The sequence below is a fragment of the Natrix helvetica genome, assembly GCF_964273705.1.
Source record: "Natrix helvetica genome assembly, chromosome: 15".
In the NCBI taxonomy this organism is placed as follows: domain Eukaryota; kingdom Metazoa; phylum Chordata; class Lepidosauria; order Squamata; family Natricidae; genus Natrix; species Natrix helvetica.
In genome coordinates, this window is record NC_138565.1 from 7,716,422 (window position 1) to 7,738,203 (window position 21,782).

Genomic DNA, 21,782 nt, shown 5'->3' on the forward strand with positions numbered 1-21,782 from the left:
CAGGGCACACATGGAGGGTCAAGGAGGGCGAAAAATGGGCCTACCGGAGGGCCTCCGGAGCTTGGGGAGTCATTTTCACCCTCCCGGAGGCTCAAGGAAAGCCTCCGGAGCCTGCCACGCCATAGTGTACGCGGCTGACTAGGCCATACCCACACCTGGCCACACCCACCCAGCAACCGAGCAGAGAAACCCTTGCTAAAATGTTTGAAGCCCACCCCGGGCTCTTCTCCTGTGCTTCCCCTGCCCCCGCCCATTCCAGAAAGAAAGGGTGCCAAGCCTTAACTAGGAGAGCTGCAAGTCTGTTTGGGCTGGAAACTGCTGGACCTAGCCTCAATCCGCCAGTGGTGGGTTGCAGGTGGTACGTCCCGGTACGTGTGTACGGGTGCCTGTCGGAAGCAGCAGCAGCCACCGTACCGGAACGGTGCTTTGGAGGGCTGCCCGCCCACCCTCGTTCCTTACCTGTATTTGAAGGAAACAGCATACGGTGCCTGGGCGATGCTCCACCGAGCAGCTGGAGCGTCGCAGGCGGTGGGTGCGCAGGGATGCACAACGCCCGTGCCTATGGTGCATGCTCGGCTCCCGTTGCAGCAAACTGGTTGCAATGGGAGCCGAAGCCCACTACTGGTCAGAGCCCACCTGGGCACCCTCTCTGGCGATGCAGTGCAGTCAGTGGTGGGACTCAAATAATTTAACAACCGGTTCTCTGCCCTAATTATTTCCTCCAACAGCCAGTTCACCAAACTGCTCAGAAACTTAACAACTGGTTTCTCCGGAAGTGGTGCGAACCGGCTGAATCCCATCACTGAGGGCGAGCCAAGCAAAATCAGGCAAGGATTGAGAACTTTACTGTTTTAACGAGGATTAAATGCATTAAGGTGGAGGTTATTTTGCCCCTTCCACCCATCCCGAGCCTCGGTTTCCCCATTTGTACCTCCTGGCCTGTCACCAACACCAGGCTGTGCTCTTTCCCATACTGGACTTGGCGGAAAATGTGGTCGAACACCAGCAGCTCGCTCCAGCAGTTCTGCAGAAGTTTCATCTGGTCTCCAACCTGGACGGAGAAACAGAAGTTGACTGTAGCCCAGAGATGTCAAACTCGATTTCATTGAGGGTCACATCAGGGTTATGTTTGACCTCAGGGGGCTGGGGTGGGCATGGCCAGCTTGACGTCATTCCTGTCGGGGGCGCCTATGGCGGCCAGAGTGATCTGCCAGTGAAAATGGGCTCCCGGGCTTCCATTTTTGGCTGCGTCAGCCTCCTGCATCCCTCTGCCAGCGAAAATGGAGCTCGGGAGGGCTGCCAGTGGTGCGCGCGAGCTCCATTTTAAAGCTGCGTCAGCCTCCTGCATCCCTCTGCCAGCGAAAACGGAGCTCGGGAGGGCTGCCCGTGTCCCTTGCGAGCTCCGTTTTCACCTGCGTCAGCCTCCTGCATCCCTCTGCCAGTGAAAATGGAGCTCGGGAGGGCCACCTGTTGCCCTTGTGAGCTCTGTTTTCAGCTGTGATGGCCTCCTGCACTCTCTCTACAGTCTCAATATCTTTTTGACATCATGGCGACCAAAACTGGATGCCGTATTCCAAGTGTGGCCTTACCAAGGCCTTGTAGTGGTATTAACCCTTCACGTGATCTCGATCATATCCCTCTGTTGATGCAGCCTAGGACTGTGTTGGCTTTTTGGACAGCTGCTGCACACGGCTGGCTGCTATTTAAATGGTTGTCCACTAGGACTCCAAGATCCCTTTCACAGTTACTCCTATTGAGCAAGGTACCACCTCTACTGTATCTGTGCAAGAAGAAGAGATGCTAACAGAAGATAGTTTGATGCTGCAATTTAAAACCAACCTTAAAGGAGTGGGCCATTATTAGCTGCCTGAGCAAAAGGCCACTTTTAATTCCAAAGCTTTGACGTTTGTGTCTAATCTTGCATGGATTTCCTAGAATATCCATGCATGCATTTGTAGGAAAACAAGTACAGAGAGTCCTTGATTTACGCCCACAACTGCATCCAAAATTTCCCGTTGCTAAGCAAGGCGAGTTTTGCCTCGTTTTGTGACATTTTCTTGCCACATTTCTTCAGTGGAATCGCCGCAGTTGTTAAGCTCGTCACCCGGTCATTAAGTGAATCCGGATTCCCTTTTGATTTTGCTCGTCAGAAGGTCGCAAGAAAGGGGAATCACTTGACCCTGGCACACTGACCGTCATAAATACGAACCCTTTTCCAAGCATCTGAATTTTGATCACTGCTGCAGAGGTCGTAACAGTTAAAAACGGTCGTAAGTCATTTTTTCCAGTGACCCTGGGGACGCTGCAACTGTTGTAAATATGAGTCAGTTGCTGAGCGTCTGGATTTTGATCATGTGACTGTGGGAAATGCTACAACGTTCGCGTGAAAAATTTCTTTTCACTTTTTTTTCACATTTGCTTATTTTTTTGGGTGCCATTGTAACTTTGAACGGTCACTAAATGAACCGCCTGTAACCTCTTGAAGCCCTGGGATCTCATAAAATGGTGGAAAAGTCCCACAGCGGTAGGAAAAGGGTTTTTTTTTCCCCCTGTGTTAAAGTTTTGCAGGGAAAGGGGAAACAGAAACCTGGGGGGGGGGGGGGGGGTCTGTCCGAGATCAGAGATAAAGACAATTAAAGCAGAAGATTGTTAAGACAGCAATTAGTAGTTCAGAGGGACTATTTAGAGGTGAAAATTGTTTCCAGGCTGGCTAACGGGGCCATTTCAGCTGGGAAGGGGTGAGGGAGTGAGGAGGGATTTCTAAGAGAAGAAGAAATGACCTAATATTAAAATTAAAGAAAAGTTTCCGTTTGCAACTAAGACTACAGGCGCATCAAATTCACCTCTTAAGCACTTAGATTCACTTTGGATTTCTGAGCTTGGATTCAGGGCAAGGGGGCCGAGTGTGTGTGTGTGTGTGTGTGTGTGTGTGTTGTATACGTTGTGTGTGTTGTGTGCCTGTGCATTTCTTTTCCTTGGTGCTGCTTCCTTTGCAGAAGAACCAAAATATGAAACCAGACGCATTTTTTTGCAAGTCTACCAACAAAATTCATAATTGCATAGTCCGCATTCTCTGCGAATGCCTGGTGCACAAATATTCTCCTATCACACACACACACACAGACACACACACACACCAATCCCAGGGATGAATGTGGGTGGGTGTTTCATCCAGGATTCAACAATGACATTGTAGGGAATGTAAGGTTTAGGTGTGCATGCAATTATTTGGAGAAGATGGAAGCTGTTATTTGGACAATCTATGAATGTGGGAGGTGGGAAAGGAGACAATCACATTTCCTCAGAAGTTGGAAGGTGTTAATAACAGTGTGATAAACCCTGCCTCTTCCTCCCCAACTCATCCTGCATCTCCCCCTACCCTCAAGCCTTGCATCACACCGGAAAACTTCATCCAGCTGCATGATAGCTGGCTCAATGAATTTGATAAAATAAAATAAATGAATGAATAAATAAAGATGCCTAGCAGAAAATAGCTGAGCTGACGAAGCTTAATATCGTCTGCTTGAATACTGCAACTTTCTAACTGCTTTGCCCTCTACAAGGAATAAGGGGTAGGGGGTCTTCTGAAAAGCCAAACTGCTCCCAGAATCCCCTAAGCCAGGAGTGTCAAACTCAATTTCATTGGGCGCCACATCAGAGCTGTGGTTGACCTCGGGGGGGCCAGGCAGGGGGGGCTGACTGGGTGGGCATGGGCAGCTTTATGCTACTCACTGGGCGTGGCCGACTGGGTGGGCATGGCCAGCTTTATGCTTCTCACTGGGCATGGCCGACTGGGTGGGCATGGCCAGCTTTATGCTTCTCACTGGGCATGGCCGACTGGGTGGGCATGGCCAGCTTTATGCTTCTCACTGGGTGTGGCTGACTGGGTTGGCATGGCCAGCTTCATGCTACTCACTGGGTGTGGCTGACTGGGTTGGCATGGCCAGCTTTATGCTTCTAACTGGGTGCGGCCAACTGGGTGGGCATGGCCAGCTTTATGCTACTCAGTGGGCATGGTCAACTGGGTGGGCATGGCCAGCTTTATGCTACTCACTGGGCGTGGCCAACTGGGTGGGCATGGCCAGCTTTATGCTTCTCGCTGGGTGTGGCCGACTAGGTGGGCATGGGCAGTTTAAGGGCAAGGGGATCCAAGAACCCACCAGGGGACTGCTCAAGGTCACAGGGCGTGGCATGTCCCACCAACCCCCAGAATTTAGGGTTGGATTGTTATTAAATGTTTATTCGTGAACCATTAAATAACTATAATTAACAATAATGGAATGATAAGGGATACAACTTAGTGATATATATTATGTACTGCTAAACTAGTAAAATAAATCTGGATATTGTGACCTGGGAAAAAGACCTAGACATTTTACCAACCAACTTCTATTTAGGTTTGTCATAAAGGTGCAATGTTTTATTTTTTATTTTTTTGGGTGTGATGAGAGGAGTTGGGATATAAATAGTAAAGGACTTTTAGCTAATTATAATAACAACGAGGAAATGTAAATGGATATTGTTTAATTATAATATCCATGCTCTGGTATTGGTAAAAGCAACTTGGATATAATATTCCAAACAGCGGGGAAAGAAACTTTATTAATTGATTTTTTTACTCAGAATATGTCATAAATGTGTAAGGTTATTGGAGGATTTTGGAAATAGCTAACAAGTGCCATTAGGCGGTTGTGTTTTTAAGTATGAGTAAGTTCAGGCAGAAGCCCATTCAAACAAGTGTAGTCAAATGAGAATTGTGATATGTTGATGGTAAGATATATAAAGATTTTGGATTTAAAGCGTATAATCTATGATGAACTACGCGCTTTCTACAAGATGTATTGAAGGAGGATTCTTTTTTGTGTGTGTGTTTTTGTTCAATTAGAATAAAATAAAAATTCTTTTAAAAAAAAGAAAAAGAAAAAATGAATTTAGGGTTATGATTACACTCACACACACCCTGTGTCTGCTTTCAAAGTCAGAGGTTCGCTCCTTATCTCCAGATTCTCTCCCGTTGTTGTCTCACACAACTATTGTGGCACAAAAAGGAGCAGCCTGGGAGGAGGGAGGGGAGGGGGCTTCCCAAGAGGCCTCCAGACTCCGGCAAGCCTAGGGAGGGGGGAAAGACCCCCTCCCCTGCAAGAAGGAGAAGCAATCCCTTCGACCGGTCTACACGCCGCACTACTGACCATCGAGCCCATGGGGCTCTCCGAGTGTGAGGACGTTTCATGACCCAACTAGGGAACGTCCTCCGTGCTGGCGAGGGGAGGGGGCGCTCCTTGTTTGTCTGGAGAAGACACCCCCCTCCCTTAGAGGAGGAGAGCACACCCCTTGTCGTCCCCCTCCCCTCGTTCATATTCCTTCAAGTCATGCTTAGCTCTCTCTCTCCCCCAGCCTCGCCATTTGGGGTTCACTCAGGCTGAGAGAGCTGGGAATTCTCTGCAGAGACCCTTCCCCGTATTTCAATAAGGCAGGGGAGGGTCTCCTGCCTTATTGGCTGCCAGGGGCTGCCATCCACTTTTGTCCATCAGGACTCGTCTTTCTCCAGAAGGGATGTAAACATGCATAATGTAACACATGTAACACAAATACATACCTATTTCCCTGGCTCAGCTGATAAAGGAGGAGAGCCTGTGGCTTAGTGGCTAAGACTCCTGCCTAATATGTAATACAGCCCAGGTTCAAATCCCAGTAAGGGTATGGCTAGCTGATGAGAGCTAAATAGCTTGAAATAGATCTATACTAGTCTCCCTTTATTTATCTATCAGCACAAATACAACACAAACATACATACATATATACATGAATGAATGATGGCCAGGGATTAAATTGCACTGAGCATAGATGATGTTATCTAGTTGGGTAATAAAATGTCCGCAAGAAAACCACCAAGTTTAGAGAGTACCAAGGAACCTCCTCCTCCTCCTTCTCCCACTCCCTTCCTTTTAGCACTGATGATGTTCCCTAGTTGGGTCATGAAACGTCCGCAAGGAAACCACTAAGCTCAGAGAGCACCAAGGGCCCTACGGATGTCCTCCTCCTTCCTTTCTTCTTCCTCCTTCTTCCTCCTCCCTTTCTCCTTCATCCCCTCCCTTCTAGCACTGATGATGTTCCCTAGTTGGGTCGTGAAACGCCTGCAAGAAAATAACCATGCTCAGAGAGCACCAAGGACCCTACGGACGTCCTCCTCCTTCCTTTCTCCTTCCTCCTCCTTCCTCTTTCCTCCTTCTTCCTCCTCCCTTCTAGCACTGATGATGTTCCCTAGTTGGGTCGTGAAACGCCTGCAAGAAAATAACCATGCTCAGAGAGCACCAAGGACCCTACGGACGTCCTCCTCCTTCCTTTCTCCATCCTCCTCCTTCCTCCTCCCTTTCTCCTCCCTCCTCCTCCTCTCTCCACAAACCCCACACCCTTCTAGCCGTGATGATGTTCCCTAGTTGGGTCACGAAACGTCCGAAAGGAAACAGCCAAGCTCAGAGACCACTAAGGACCTCATAGTCATTGTCCTCTTCCCTTTTCCCTCCTCCTCCTTCCTCCCTTCTAGCCCTGATGTTGTTCCCTAGTGGGGTCAAGAAACGTCCTCAAGAAAAAAAAACCAAGCTTCCGAGAGCACCGAGGGCCCAGTTCAATCCCCAGCGGCAAAGATTCCCCTTTACTGATTGAATGATACATTAAGCCTGGCAGGCAAGCTCCAGCCCCCTTCGTCCAGCAAAACTGCTGTCCCTTGTCATCCCGTCGGCCTCCCCCTCCCCTTTAGGCAACCCCCTCCAGGCTGCGTCCCTGCACATCTTCCCCGAACCTTGACACCTCATCTCAACCCACTTAGAGTAGGTATTTACGGCCATCCAGCTTGACCTTTGCTGGGATGCTCCCTCTTCCATAAACAAGCGTTCCAGAGACCCTCTTTGGCCTGGCGCGGCGCATGTTATTAGCCCCCCACTGGCCAGTGACTCGGTAGGGATGGACGGCGCGCATCGTTTTTTGGCCCGGCGAGAGGGAGGGTGTCTCTCCGTCTCGTTTGTCACCGGCCAACTGACAGAATTATGGGCCCTGAAATGAAACCATCTATCTGGAGGAGGCCAGAGCTCTCTGGCCATCCGGAGGCGGGCAGAATATTGCCAGGAGCCTGGATGTCAAGAGGCTAATTAGACCCCCGGCAAGGCAATCTCTCTTGGCCTTCGCGGGGAAGGCGCCAACCTGCTCTTCCCCCCCCCTCTCTCCCACTCCGCCCCCTCCCCAACCCCGAGGACCTTGAAGTCATTGTTTGAGGAGGGGGGTGGGTGGGAGAGAAGGCCCCGTAGTCGTTCTCGTTTCTGGTTTTGCAATTGTTATTATTATTTTTTTCCCTTCTTTCGTTAAAACACCGGCGGTCTCTTCCTTTGGGATGGAGACAATCGCTTTTCTTTTTCTTTCTTTTCAATTTTTTAAATTCTCTCTTTCCAGTTGGTTCACAAAGATACACTCTTAGAATTGCTGTTAACGTTTACCTCTTTGTCACTGAGCTTTTATCGTTCTTTTCTTGCCAATGTATAGATTACACTTTGCCACTCCGTACCTCTAGCTTATTTTGCAACAACTTTGCTCCTTCTCTCTTCTCAACCTCCCTTCTCTGCCTTCTTCTTTCCTCCTCTCCTTCCTCCCTTCTTTTTCCCCTCTCTTTCCCTCCTCCTCTCTTCTCCTGCTCTTCATTCCCCTCCCTTACTTTCTCTGCTTTACCCTTTCTTTCTTTCTTTCCTTCTTTCTTTCTTTTCTACTTCCCCTCCTCATCCTTCCTCCTTTCTTCTCCCCCTCTCTTTCCACCCTCCTCCTCTCTTTTCCTCCTTCTTCCCCTCTCTCCTGCTCTTAATTCCCCTCCCTTACTTTCTCTGCTTTACCCTTTCTTTCTTTCTTTCTTTCTCTCATCATCCTTCCTCCTTTCTTCTTCCCTTCTCTTTCCCACCTCCTCCTCTCTTTCCCTCCTTCTTCCCCTCTCTCCTGCTCTTAATTCCCCTCCATTACGTTCTCTGCTTTACCCTTTCTTTCTTTCTTTCTTTCTTTCTTTCTTTCTTTTCTTTCTTTCCTTCTTCCCCTCCTCATCCTTCCTCCTTTCTTCTTCCCCTCTCTTTCCACCCTCCTCTCTTTTCCTCCTTCTTCCCTTCTCTCCTACTCTTCATTCCCCTCCCTTCCTTCCCCTGCTTCACCCTTTCTTTCTTCCTTTCCCTCCTCATCCTTCCTCCTTTCTTCTTCCCCTCTCTTCCCCCTCCCCCCGCTCCTCCTCTCTCCTCCTCCTCCTTCCCCTCTCTCCTACACTCCATTCCCTTCCGTCCTCTGCTTTTTAGCCCTTCTTCCTTTCCCTCCTCATGTTGTTGCCTTTGCTTATTTACTTCCTCCGGTGGGAAAATTATATGTATGAAAATATAAAGTCGGGATTGCTGAAATGCCACCGTGGGAAACCATCAGACAAGAGCTTTTCAAAGACATCAAACCTTGCAGGAAGAACTGAGCCATGGATCGGGGCAGGGGGGGGGCATTAGGACAGCAAAATCTATCTTTGAGGGGAGGGGGTCAAAAGCAGAATCTCTCTGAAAAGCAGCTCTTCTGGTTTAAACAAAGTTGTTTGTTTCGCCGGAGTCCGTTATCTGAGATCCTAGGGAAGTGAATTCCCCCCCCCCTATCCCATCTATCTCTTCACTGTCCTATTTGAGGGGCAGCCACAAAAGAAGAGGGGGGGGGGGTTTCCGACTTATTTTCCAAAGCGCCGGAAGGCAGGACAAGAAGCAACGGATGGAAAGTAACCAAGAAGAGAAGCAACCTGGGATGAAGGATGAATATTCCAGACAGTGAAGATGATTATTCAGTGGAATGGATCGCCTCCGGAGGTTGTGGTGCTTTTTTCATCATCGGGGGTCTTTTAAGAAAATGTTGGGCAACCGTTTGTCTGAAATGGGATAGGATTTCCTGGGCTGGAGGAGAAGACCTCCAAGGTCCCTTGAGGAGGAGGAGGAGGAGGAGGAGGGGAAGGGGGAGCAGGAAGAGAGGAAAAAGGAGGAGGAAGAAGAAGCAGAAATAGAAGAAGAGGAGGAGGGGAGGAGGAGGAGAAGAGGAAGAGGAGGAAGAAGAAGATTAGGAGAAAGAAGAAGAAGCAGAAGAAGAAGAAGAGGAGGAGAGGAAGAAGGAGAAGGAAGAAGAAGAGGAGGAGGGGAGAAAGAAGAAGCAGAAGAGGAGGAGGAGGAGGAAGAAGAGAGGAAGGAGGAGGAGAAAGAAGAAGCAGAAGAAGAGGAGGAGGAAGAGAGGGAGGAGGAGGAGGAGAAAGAAGAAGCAGAAGAAGAGGAGGAGGAGGGGGAAGGAGAAGGAGGAAGAGGAGAGGAGGAGGAAGAAGAAGATTAAGAGGAGGGGAGAAAGAAGAAGAAGAAGCAGAAGAAAAAGAAGGGAGGAAGCAGAAGAAGCAGAAGAAGAGGAGGAGGAGGAGAGGAAGAAGGAGGAGAAGAGAAGGAGAAGGAAGAAGAAGTAGAGGAAGGGAGAAAGAAGAAGCAGAAGAAGAGGTGGAGGGGGAAGAGGAGGAGGAGGAGATGGTTCTATTTTGATGTTTCCCTTCCTTGCGCGTTCATGAGTTCTTGGTCTTTTTGATGTTCAGGAAGAGACCAAAATTCTCTCTTTCTTCCTTGATTTTCGGCATCAGATTTCCCAGGAATTCATGGGTTTTCAAGAGAAGAGTTGAAGAAGAGGACGGACGTGATTTCCGCCAAGCTTTTTCCCCCCATTTATTTTTATTTTTATTCTTTAAGATCCAGCTTCCTCACCATCCTTTCAGCCTGCAGGATATCTCCACTTCAAAGTCTCTTCTTTCCCTCTCCGTGGGGCTTTCCAAAGGAGGGCATTGGGGTTATTTTTTTGCTTTGTCATTTCTGGCACGGGTACGCAACCTACAGCCCTCGACCACTTCCAGCCCTTGACCCAGTATCAAAAACCTTCTCTGCAGGAGAGCAGTTTAAAGCTGTTGCTGACAATTTGGTGACTCTCAGAATCTGGGGATTCTTGAGTGTAGAAAGCAGACCCCCCCCCCAAAAAAAGTTGTGAGTCGTTGTTTGAGAAATTTACTAACAGAATAAACAGAGTTGGAAGGGACTTTGGAGGTCTTCTAGTCTGACTCCCTGCTCAAGCAGGAGACGCTATACCATTACAGGAAGGAAGGAAGGAAGGAAGGAAGGAAGGAAGGAAGGAAGGAAGGAAGGAAGGAAGGAAGGAAGGAAGGAAGGAAGGAAGGAAGGAAGTTAGGAAGGGACCTTGGAGGTCTTCAACCCCCTGCTCAAGCAGGAGACCCTACACCATTACAGGAAGGAAGGAAGGAAGGAAGGAAGGAAGGAAGGAAGGAAGGAAGGAAGGAAGGAAGGAAGTTAGGAAGGGACCTTGGAGGTCTTCAACCCCCTGCTCAAGCAGGAGACCCTACACCATTACAGGAAGGAAGGAAGGAAGGAAGGAAGGAAGGAAGGAAGGAAGGAAGGAAGGAAGGAAGGAAGTTAGGAAGGGACCTTGGAGGTCTTCAACCCCCTGCTCAAGCAGGAGACCCTACACCATTACAGGAAGGAAGGAAGGAAGGAAGGAAGGAAGGAAGGAAGGAAGGAAGGAAGGAAGTAAGTTAGGAAGGGACCTTGGAGGTCTTCAACCCCCTGCTCAAGCAGGAGACCCTACACCATTACAGGAAGGAAGGAAGGAAGGAAGGAAGGAAGGAAGGAAGGAAGGAAGGAAGGAAGTTAGGAAGGGACCTTGGAGGTCTTCAACCCCCTGCTCAAGCAGGAGACCCTACACCATTACAGGAAGGAAGGAAGGAAGGAAGGAAGGAAGGAAGGAAGGAAGGAAGGAAGTTAGGAAGGGACCTTGGAGGTCTTCAACCCCCTGCTCAAGCAGGAGACCCTACACCATTACAGGAAGGAAGGAAGGAAGGAAGGAAGGAAGGAAGGAAGGAAGGAAGTTGGAAGGGACTTTGGAGGTCTTCTAGTCTAACCCCCCGCTCAAGCAGGAGACCCTACACCATTACAGGAAGGAAGGAAGGAAGGAAGGAAGGAAGGAAGGAAGGAAGGAAGGAAGGAAGGAAGGAATTTGGAAGGGACTTTGGAGGTCTTCTAGTCCAACCCCCTGCTCAAGCAGGAGACTTTATAGTACCATTGCAGGCCAACGGTTGTTCTTTTTCTCTCTCCCTCTTTCTTCCCTTAATTTCCTATATTTTTCTTCTTCTCTTCTTTGTATTCTGTATAATGAAACAAAACCTTAATAAACGAAAGGCCTCCAGTGATGGAACCCCCACAAGTTCTGGTGGCCAGCTGTTCCTCTGTTTAATGGTCCTCCCTGTTAGGAAGTTTCTCCCTTAATTCAAGCTTGCTTCTCTCCTCGATTAGTTTCCATCCATTGTTTTCCCGTCCTGCCTTCAGGTGCTTTGGAGAATAGGTTGACCCCCTCCTCTCCTTTGTGGCAGCCCCTTAAAAATTGGAACATTCTTATCACGTCCCTCCTAAGGGAGGAAGACACAAAAGCCACCATTCATTGTAACTCAACAAGGAGATGCAAATCTTACTCTGTGCCAAAAATCTATGTCTGTTTGAGACCTGTTTCTCTCTCTCTCTCTCTCTCTCTCTCTCTCTCTCTCTCTCTCTCTCTCTCTCTCTCTCTCTCTTTCTTTCTTTCTCCTGGGCTTTCCAGCTCAAATGTCCGAATGCCCACTGCCCATCAACGACACAATAGCAGAAAAATCATCCTACCTTTCAACAACCCTAAGAGACAAAGTTAAGGGAGGGAGGGAGGGAGGGAGAAGGGAGATGGGAATGGAAGGAATAAGGAAAGAAGGAGGGAAGGAAGGAAGGAAGATGGGAAAGGAAGGAAGGAAAAAGGAAGGAAGGAAGGAAGAAGAGAGATGGGAATGAGAGGATGGAAGGTGGGAAAGGAAGGAAGGAAGGAGGGAGATGGGAATGGAAGGAAAAAGGAAGGAAGGAATGAGAGAGATGGGAATGGGAGGAAGGAAGGAAGATGGGAAAGAAAGGAAGGAAGGAGGAAGATGGAAATGGAAGGAAAAGGAAAGGAAGGAAGAAACAAAGGAAGGAAGATGAGAAAGGAAGGGAGGGAGATGGAAAAGGAAGGAAGGAGGGAGATGGGAATGGAAGGAAAAAGGAAGGAAGGGAGGAAGATGGGAAAGGAAGGAAGGAAGGAGGGAGATGGGAATGGAAGGAAAAGGAAAGGAAGGAAGGAACAAAGGAAGGGAGATGGGAAAGGAAGGGAGGGAGATGGGAATGGAAGGAAGGAGGGAGATGGGAATGGAAGGAAAAAGGAAGGAGGGAAGGATTGATTTCAATTGATTGATTGAATCCATGCAACATTTGTCAACATAAATTTTGGTTGGGCAGAAGATCTTTCAAAGTGGGTTAATCAACCAAGAAAGAAAGAAAGAAAGAAAGAAAGAAAGAAAGAAAGAAAGAAAGAAAGAAAGAAAGAAAGGGCAGTCAGCGTTTTAAAAACCTCCCGACGGCCACTTCACTGTGGCCACGTTGCTGTGACTGTGAGGACTTCAGTCGGTAGCTCCCACCCACCCACCCACTCGCCCACCAGGCACTCTGGGGGAAGCTTATAAAACACCACATTAGCATAAACCCTTGGGAATAAGCAGCAGTTAAAGTCATCACAAACTTACTTCGGGAAATTATCCCTCTGCCTAAGCCGTTTCTTTCTCTCTCTCTCCCTTTTTTTGATCCTGCTTCAAAGTTGGAGGAATGAATTGTGACCTTGAAAACAGGTGTTGAGCTGAATCCTCCCCCTCCCCTCTCTCTCTCTCTCTCTCACACACACACACACACACACACAAGCACGGAGAAGACACCCCACACAGCTGTTTTGAGAGCTCACTGCTTTGCTCATCTCCCTGGCGAAGGAATGCCAGTCAGGGAGGTTTAGAAATGTGCCCGGTTGGGGAGAACGTCTGGCCTCCTTTCACGGGTATTTTGGCCTCAGGGTGTGTAGAAAAGACACAAGGGACTTTTCTTGCCCCCAAATGTTGCACCGGAGCAGGGATTTTGAGTGAGGGAGGCGTTGAGGGGTGGGGAAACCAACCAGAAGGGATCTGGGGTGGCAAAACATTTGGCAAGGGAGGGAGGGAGGGAGGGAGGGAGGGAGGAAGGAAGGAAGGAAGGAAGGAAGGAAGGAAGGAAAAGGGAGGGAGGAAATAGGGAAGAAGGGAGGGAGGGAAGGAAGGAAGGAAGGAAAGAAGGAAGGAAAAGGGAGGGAGGGAGGGAAGGAAGGGTGGGAGGGAGGGAGGAAGGAAGGATGAAAAAGGGAGGAAGGAAAAGGGAGGGAGGAATTAGGGAGGGAGGGAGGGAGGGAAGGAGGGAAGGAAGGAAGGAAGGAAAAGGAAGGGAGGAATTAGGGAGGGAGGGAGGGAAGGAAAAGGAAGGGAGGAATTAGGGAGGGAGGGAGGAAGGAAGGGTGGGAGAGAGGGAGGAGAGGAAGGGTGGAAGGGAAGGAGGGAGGAAGGAAGGATGAAAAAGGGAGGAAGGAAAAGGGAGGGAGGAATTAGGGAGGGAGGGAGGGAAGGAGGGAAGGAAGGAAGGAAAGAAAAGGAAGGGAGGAATTAGGGAGGGAGGGAGGGAGGGAGGAAGGAAGGAAGGGTGGGAGGGAGGGAGGAAAGGAAGGGTGGGAGGGAGGGAGGGAGGGAGGGAGGAAGGATGATAAAGGGAGGAAGGAAAAGGGGAGAGGGAGGGAGGGAGGGAGGGATGAAATATGGGAGAAGGGAAGGAAGGAAATGTTATGAAGGAGGGAGGGAGGAAAAGAGAGAAAGGAAGGGAGGGAAGGAGGGAGGGAGGAAATATGGGAGAAAGGAAAGTATGAAGGTATAGTATGAAGGAGGAAGGAAGAAAAAGGGAGGGAGGGAGGAAGGAAAAGAGAGAAAGGGAAGGAGGGAAGGAGGGAGGAAATATGGGAGAAAGGAAGGAAATGGTGTGAGTGAGTGAGTGAGTGAGTGAGGAAGGAAGGAAGGAAGGAAGGAAGGAAGGAAGGAAGGAAGGATTTCAACACTTGTCAACAGGAACCAAGCAAATTTGTCTCAGGAGCAAAGGAAGTTTGTGGGAACCCATTTGAAGAAGAGTTTTATGGCCCCTCTAGAAAGTTTAGATCGAACGCCAGGAAAAGTTTGATTAGTATTATTATTATTATTCCAGCCGTAGATTTATAAGATGGTGTACAAGCTTTTTGTTTTTAAATTTCCCATTCATAGCTTTAAACAGGAAATTACAGGGGAAAGAAAAGAAGTGAAATGAAAACAGGAAAGAAAGAGGAAAGGAAGGAAGGAAGGAAGGAAGGGAAAGGAAGGAAGGAAGAGAAAGGAAGGAAGGAAAGATAAGAAAGGAAGAAAAAGAAAAGAGAGAGAGAAAGAGGAAGGAAGGAAGGAAAGAAAGGATGAAAGAAAGAAAGAAAAAGAGAAAGAAAGAAAGAAAGAAAGAAAGAAAGAAAGAAAGAAAATGGGGAGGGAAGGAAGGCAATGGGAATGGCATGAAGGAAGGAAGGAAGGAAGGAAGGAAGGAAGGAAGGAAGGAAGGAAGGAAGGGGGAAGGATATGGGAATGGGGGAAGGAAGGAAGGAAGGAAGGAAGGAAGGAAGGAAGGAAGGAAGGAAGGAAGGAAGGAAGGAAGGAAGGAAGGAAGGAAGGAAATTATAGTATAATTTTGCCGGCTGCCACCTCTCTCCTTGGACCTGTCAGCCTGTCCTGGACCTGCACAATCTTGTCCACTCATACACACAACACAACACAACACAACACAGAGTTCAGCTTCCTTTTCCTGCCTCCACAACAAAAGCAGCTAGCTAGGAGAACCCAGGGCCAACTGTCTCCAGCTGTCCTCCTCCAGTGGTGGGGCAACATCTGGAGGTGCCTGCTGGATCTCAGACCCCGTCCTTGAGTTTGTCTTCCTGGGGGAGACCCTGTCCGCAAGGCTACACACACACACACACACACACACACACACACACACAAGGTCCACAACTTCTGAGCTCAAGGAATGGCCCCTCCACCCACCCACTGCATCTCCCCCATCAATTATGCCTCAAGTGTTGGTGTCCATATATATATATATACCCGGGTACCAGCTGGTCACACAAAGGGCACCAACTTTCCCTTCCACCCAGAGGGAAACTGAGGCATGGGGAGGAAAGGGGCAACCTTGGACCCCCCAGGTGTCATCTCCTGAGGCCGCCTTGGGAAGAAAACCCAGTAATGGTCCCAGTTCAACCTCCCAGCACGGGCACAAATCAAGGGCTCTCCCCAGGAAGCCCCATGCCCCCCCAGTCAGTGACGCTGTGGACGATGGGCTTCCTGGTCTCAGGCAGCCAGGAAATGCCAGGGAAAAAAATGTCTTCTGGTACTTTAAAAAGAAAACTGAGCTGGGTCAGTAATGGTCCCAGTTTAACCGTCCCAGTCCAACCTCCCAGCACTGAGGCTGTGGACGATGGGCTTCCCAGCCTGAGACTGCTGGGAAAAAAACTGTTTTCTTGTACTTTAGAAAGAAAACTGAGCTGTGTCATTAATGGTCCCAGTCCAACCTCCCAGCACTGGAAGGAACCCAGGGCTCTGCCCGGGAAGCCCCATGCCCCCCAGTCAGTGAGGCTGTGGACGATGGGCTTCCCGGCCTGAGACAGCTGGGAAAAAACTGTCTTCAGAGTGCTTTAGAGAGAAAACTGAGCTGTGTCAATTATGGTCCCAGTTCAACCGTCCCAGTTCAACCTCCCAGCACTGGCACAGAACCCAGGGCTCTGCCCCTGAAGCCCCATGCTCCCCAGTCAGCGTGGCTGTGGATGATGGGCTGCAGAACACCAGGGGAAATTTCCCTCCAGTTTTTGGGGAGGAGAGGGTCTCTCCCCCTCCCGTCCCCGCCGCCAACCCCTCCTCTCCCCCACCCCCACTTTCCCGCCGGGAGCCTCACCTCCAGTTCCTTGAAGAAGATGCAGCTGCGCGCCCACTCCACCATGGCGAAGAGGGTCTGGTCTGCCATCTTGCAAAGAAGCCCGAAGGCCGTCAGCTTCTCCTGGCGCCCTTTGCATTGTTGCTGCTCCTGCTGGAGGCAGGTCAGGATGCGGCTCTTCACGTGCGGCTCCTCCGGCTCCAACTGCAGCAGCTTGAGGATCACCTCGGGCACGTCCAGCCCCGCCGCCGCTGGGGACCCACCACCGCCCCCGAGGACGCCCGGGTAAGGCTCCGGGAAAGGGTACGCCGGGGCTGCCTCGTGCGGGTGGGCGGCGTAAGGCTCCGGGAACTCCGACTTGATGGCCCGGCTGGCGAAAGGCGGGTAGTGGTAGCCCAAGAGGGGCCCGGGACCTACCGGGCCGGGGGCTGCCAGGCCGGGCGTCCCATAGGGGCTGCGCTCGTAGTCGATGGGCGTCATGGCAGCGGCGCTGGGGGGCGGCAGAGCCTTGCCAAGGCCGGCCGGGTGCTGGTGGTGTGCCAGGCCGTGCAAGGAAGGGGGCAGCCCCCCGTAGTCCGCCGCCTGCACCGGGGAGACGATGGGGGGCGGAGGAGGAGGAGGAGGAGGAGGAGGGGGCCCCGGCGGCGGGATGGTCTCCAGCTTGAAGCCGTTGGCTCGGAACAGCGCCTTCTTCTGCTGCTTCAGCGCCCGGTCCCGCTTGTACATCGGGCCGAATTTATTCCTGCCCCCGCGCATACGGTCGGCCCGCACGGCTGCAAAGGAAGCGAGCACCGGACAGGCGTTGGGGGGCGGGCGGGGCTTTGAGGGGTGCAGAGACCCTCACCCGCCTGGCATTACCACCCCCTCCTTCCCCCTCCCCCCACACGTGGGGGACATGAGAGGAGAAGCCCCCGCCCCTCATTTTCTCCCCGACGTCTAGGGTGGCAGAGACCCTCACTCACTCAGCATTAGCACCACCAGCGCGGGGAGGGGGGCATATGAGCGGAGAAGCCCCCCCATTTCCCCCGCCCGACCTCTAGGGGGCTTTGAGGGCAGAGACCCTCACCCACAGGGGATTGTCACCCCTCCTTCTCCACCCGCGCGAGGGGATATGAGCGGAGAAGCCCCCCCTCCGCCCCGAAGTCTAGTGGCATCCAAAGGATGGAGAAGAGGAAAAGGCCCCGGGCGTTTGGCAAGGATCTCGCTGCCCGGGTTTTCCCAGTTGTCGCCCGTGGTAGCTGCCTGTCGGGGTTCCTCCGCGGGTCCTTTCTGCCTCCCACCCAAGGTTGTTCTCACGGCCTCAGCTGCCTTTGCGGGGGGGGGGGGGGGGCTCCAACAGACGTGGATTCCTCGCCCCGACTAGGGGATTCCGCCAAGGACTCTCCGTCGCCTGTCCGGCTTTTCCCACCCCCACTTCTCCCAAACAGATCTCCTGCTTGAGCAGGGGGCTGGACTAGAAGACCTCCAAGGTCCCTTCCAACTTTTTCCTTCCTTCCTTCCTTCCTTCCTTCCTTCCTTCCTTCCTTCCTTCCTTCCTTCCTTCCTTCCTTCCTGAAATGGCATAGGTTCTCTGGCTTGAGCAGGGGGCTGGACTAGAAGACCTCCAAGGTCCCTTCCAACTTTTTCCTTCCTTCCTTCCTTCCTTCCTTCCTTCCTTCCTTCCTTCCTTCCTTCCTTCCTTCCTTCCTTCCTGAAATGGCATAGGTTCTCTGGCTTGAGCAGGGGGCTGGACTAGAAGACCTCCAAGGTCCCTTCCAACTTTTTCCTTCCTTCCTTCCTTCCTTCCTTCCTTCCTTCCTTCCTTCCTTCTTTCCTTCCTTCCTGAAATGGCATAGATTCTTCTGCTTGAGCCGGGGCTGGACTAGAAGACCTCCAAAGTTCCTTCCTTCCTTCCTTCCTTCCGTCATCTTCCTCCCTCCCTCCACCTCCCTCCTTTCCTTCCTTCTTCATTCTCATCTCCTTCCTTCCTTCTTTCTTTAATCTCATCTTCCTTCCTTCCTTCCTTCCTTCCTTCCTTCCTTCCTCCCTTCCTTCCTGACATGGTATAGATTCTCCTGCTTGAGCAGGGGGCTGGACTAAAAGACCTCCAAGGTCCCTTCCAGCTCTATTCTAAGATTCTAAGATCTTAGCGGAGGGGCGAAGGGGGTGGAGCTGAGGAGAGAGAGAGAGAGCCTGCAAGGAGGGGGTGAGGAAAGGCAAGGGAGCGCCCGCCCCCCCCCCCCGTCTATTTAAAGTGGAGCTTCCCTTCCCCAGTTCCTCCAAGCGCAGCGAGGCAGGGGAGGAAGGAAAAATGGGGGGAGAGCGCGGCGGCCGGACGAAGAGCCTCGGCCAAAGTTTTCGCTGCCCGCTCCTTCCCCTCCACCGCGTCCTCTCCCCCGCGTAGGTGAAGGGCGAAAATTGAGCGTCTGCCCTGCTCTAACGGGTCAAGGCAACTGGTCTGGGGGGGTCAGCTCGCTCCCTTCCTCCCCTCCCCGGGACAGCACCGCAGCCCTGACTCCGACCCACTTCCAAAGCTCGCGTTCACACGACCAGGCGCTTCCCTGAGCTGCTCCGGATCGTGGGGTTTCCCCCCCTCCCAACCCTCCCCATCCGAGGGGTACGTTCAAGGCTTCTTAGCTGCCTTGAGCCGGTCTCCAAAGTGGGCTGGACGGGTTTGCGATCGCGGGGGGGGGGCAGGGGGAAGAGGCCAAAAAATAAAAGCAGCCCGCGAATGTTTTTTCGGGGTTCAACGAAAGCCGCCCCGCTTTATTGGCGTGTCCCGGGGAGGGGGCTCTCAAGGCAGAAAGGAGGGGGGTCCTCAACCCCGAATTCGTCGAAACTCGTCCCGCGAGGGGCGTGGGGAAATTGAATTCCTTTTCTTACCTCCTTTTAAAGAGAGGGAGAGGGAGAGGGAGGGTCGGGCGTTCCTCGCGCCCCCTTGCCAAGCAAGAGGGAGGGGCTTTTCGTTACGGGGGGGGAGAAGGCGAGGAGGGGGGGGAGACACACACAACGCAGGACCAGCGTCTCTCTGGGGCAACTTTTGATGGGCGCTTTGCAACCGTTGTCTTCAAACATGGGCAGAGTGCCTCGCCTCCCCTCGCCTCCGTCCCGTCCCCAAAGATTTGGGGGGACCCTGGTGGGAATGCAGGGGAGGAGGCCCGGCTAGATTCCCTGCCTTACTCCCCCCCACCCGCTCCCTCTAAACTCTCGTGTTTGTTTTTTTTCGGCCCGCAGAACGCACTTTCGTTTTCTCTGCTTCCCAAGGCCGCTTCGCTCCCGCCGGAGCAGCTGTGGCTGCCCTCGTCCCCCCTGGGAAGAAGAGAGGCGGGAATCCCCCTCCCCAGCGGGGGGGGGGAAAGCAGGGGGGGGCTTCTCCCTCTGTCCTTCTGCTCTCCAACAAAGGCCCTTCCGACGTGCAAAGAGCCCCCAGCCCACCCCACCCAGCAAGCCATACCAAGAACGCTCACCTTCCAGACGCATTCCGACGGCCAGGCATTTCTGAAAACGGCAGTACGGGCACCTTTTCCGCTGCGTCTTGTCGATCTTGCAGTTCTGGCTCTCGGTACACGTGTAGTGTTTGTTGTTCTGCACCGTCCTCTTGAAGAAGCCCTGGGCGAGGGGAGAGAGGGGCGTGAGAGAGGGGCGCAAAGGGAAGAGGAAAGAGAGCGCAGGCGGGAGAACGCGGAAAACGATCCTAGGCGCGCGGGTTACTCCGACCCCAGAATTCCCCCTGGCCTGTCCCCGGGTTGGAGGATTCTGGGAGCTGGGTCAGCAGCAGAAGGTCCAGGCAGGGTTGTCTTAACAGCGTTATACGCAAAACAGCGTCCTGGGGGCCCTACGACAATTATTCACGGGGATAAAAATTGTAAATGGTCGATAAAATTAAACGCATTTATTTTATTGGCACTGCCAACCAAATTGGTGTTGGTATGGGGCCTCTATGCTCCTGGGACCCACGGGCAAATGCCCATCAAGCCCACGCGTTAAGACAGCTCTGGGGTCCAGAGAGGGTCTGCATCCCAATTCCATCCACTGTGGAATGGAATTTCACCCCTAAAAGAAACTGTTCCCCATCCGAATCGGCCATCACTCTCGCATTGATCTTTTATTCGTGTGAACGCCATATAAAATAAAATAACATTATTTTAGAAAGTTTGCTGGCGTGTCCGCCACAGCCACGGCCGGCCGGCCGGTGAGTCGCACCTCTGGATAACAATTCCTCCTGGCGAAGAACCAGGAGTAAAACTTTGGCTCAAAAAAAAAAAGTATCCCCCCATTTTTAGACACGTCCTCGGGGCGCAAGGCTCCAAATTCATACAATTTAACATAGGACATTTTTAAAATAGAAATTATTTAAGCCACTCTGACCTACGCTCCTCGTGTTCTCCTCCCCCAGCCTTGCGAGGAAGGTTAACCTGGAAGAGTTGATAGGTAACCTGGTAGGTTAACCTGGAAGAGCCCTCCCCCCCCGAGAGAGGACGAGGGTCGCTCGCTCCCTGCCTGTCATTTCCTGCACCTCTGGCCTCAGTTGTCCATCCGGGAAATGGGCTTCGTCCTAACCTAAGCGGAAGGAACGGTGGAGCAGGAGGCGAGAATCGTTAAATGGTTCGTTAACAATTAGAATTGTTTTAAAAAAACTATTTTAGCTATCAGTGCGAGGGTCCTTGTTCAACCAGGGCTCGAAACAAGAGTCCACATCTGAATAATATATTGATTGATTGATACTAACAGGATCAATCCTAAGTAAAAAAAAATAAATAAGAACATAAACAAACAAACAAATAAATAAACGGTAAATTTCCTGTTAGTAAATAAATGAAACAGGATTTTAATACGACCCCGCCTCCATATATGAATAATAAATTGATTGATTGATACTAACAGGGTCAATCCTAAGAAAATAAATAAATAAGAACATAAACAAACACACAAATAAATGGTAAATTTCCTGTTAGTAAATAAATAAGACAGGATTTTAATACGACCCCGCCTCCACATATGAATAATAAATTGATTGAGTGATACTAACAGGAACAAACCAACAAATAAATGGTAAATTTCCTGTTAATAAATAAATAAAACAGGATTTTAATACGACCCCGCCTCTAGATTTCTTGTGCATGGCAAAAAACCCCATCCCCAATTCTTTCTCCCTCCTGTCCCTCACCCACCCCTCACATCCCAGGCAAAGGGCGAGGGTCTTTTCCCGACCCGGGCCAACCATTTTCACGCCCCTCCCGGCTGGAGAATCAACCCGTACCCCAAAACCACGGGAAAATATCCAGATGAAGAAGAAAAAAGAACCTATTTCTGTAAAGGCCCCACGCGTAAATCTTACAACGAAGGTGTCCTTTGGTTAGAGGCGGCGTTTTAAGGGGGCAGTTCCCGGGTTTTAAAAAAAAACGGGGAGGGGGGGTGTTTGGGAAAGTGGCTTGAGAGAAGGACGCAGCTATTTCTTCTCCCCCCCACCCCGAAGAAATCAAATCCCCCCCCCGCTCGATCAGGATTAAACTAGAAAGGTGAAGAAAATTTTCCGCATTCGCCCCCCCTGCCTCCAAATCAAAACTCGTCTCCCCCTGAAATAACCCAAAGGAGCCCACCCACCCATCCCCCAGCGCCCCGGTTTGGTCCTCGGAGCGTCGCGCTCCCGCAAACCGGCCGGCCCGCGACTCTCCGAGGGGCGGGGGGCGCCGAGGGAGCCCAGAAAGGAGCCCCCTGCCCACCTACGGCCCGCTTTCGTTTTTAAACCAAGGGCGCCATTTCGCTCTTTTATTTTCCCATCTCCAAATATTTAGAAAAATGACAACTTCTCTCTCTCAAATCCGGGGCCTTGGGTGGGCGAAAGCAAACTCCGCGGGGTTTAATTGTCCCCTCCCCCCAAAAAATATTTTA

General features: G+C 51.3%; 1 protein-coding gene across 5 annotated transcripts in view; it reads right to left on the reverse strand.

The window, feature by feature from the left end:
* Positions 1 to 21,782, reverse strand: part of NR5A1 (nuclear receptor subfamily 5 group A member 1) — a 355,896-nt gene that overhangs the window by 327,237 nt on the left and 6,877 nt on the right. For 4 of the 5 annotated variants that reach the window (XR_014176545.1, XM_081967649.1, XM_081967648.1 and 1 more), the window contains 3 exons: positions 19,358 to 19,499; positions 15,933 to 16,684; positions 932 to 1,051 (listed from right to left, as the gene is read on the reverse strand). Coding sequence is in view for 4 of the 5 variants with exons in the window: in XM_081967649.1 (XP_081823775.1) it covers positions 932 to 1,051; positions 15,933 to 16,684; positions 19,358 to 19,499 (1,014 nt within the window). In the remaining variant the exon portion in view is untranslated. Of the gene's footprint in view, positions 1 to 931; positions 1,052 to 15,932; positions 16,685 to 19,357; positions 19,500 to 21,194; positions 21,236 to 21,782 lie in introns of those variants that run through there. The other variant, XM_081967651.1, reaches the window with a different exon arrangement.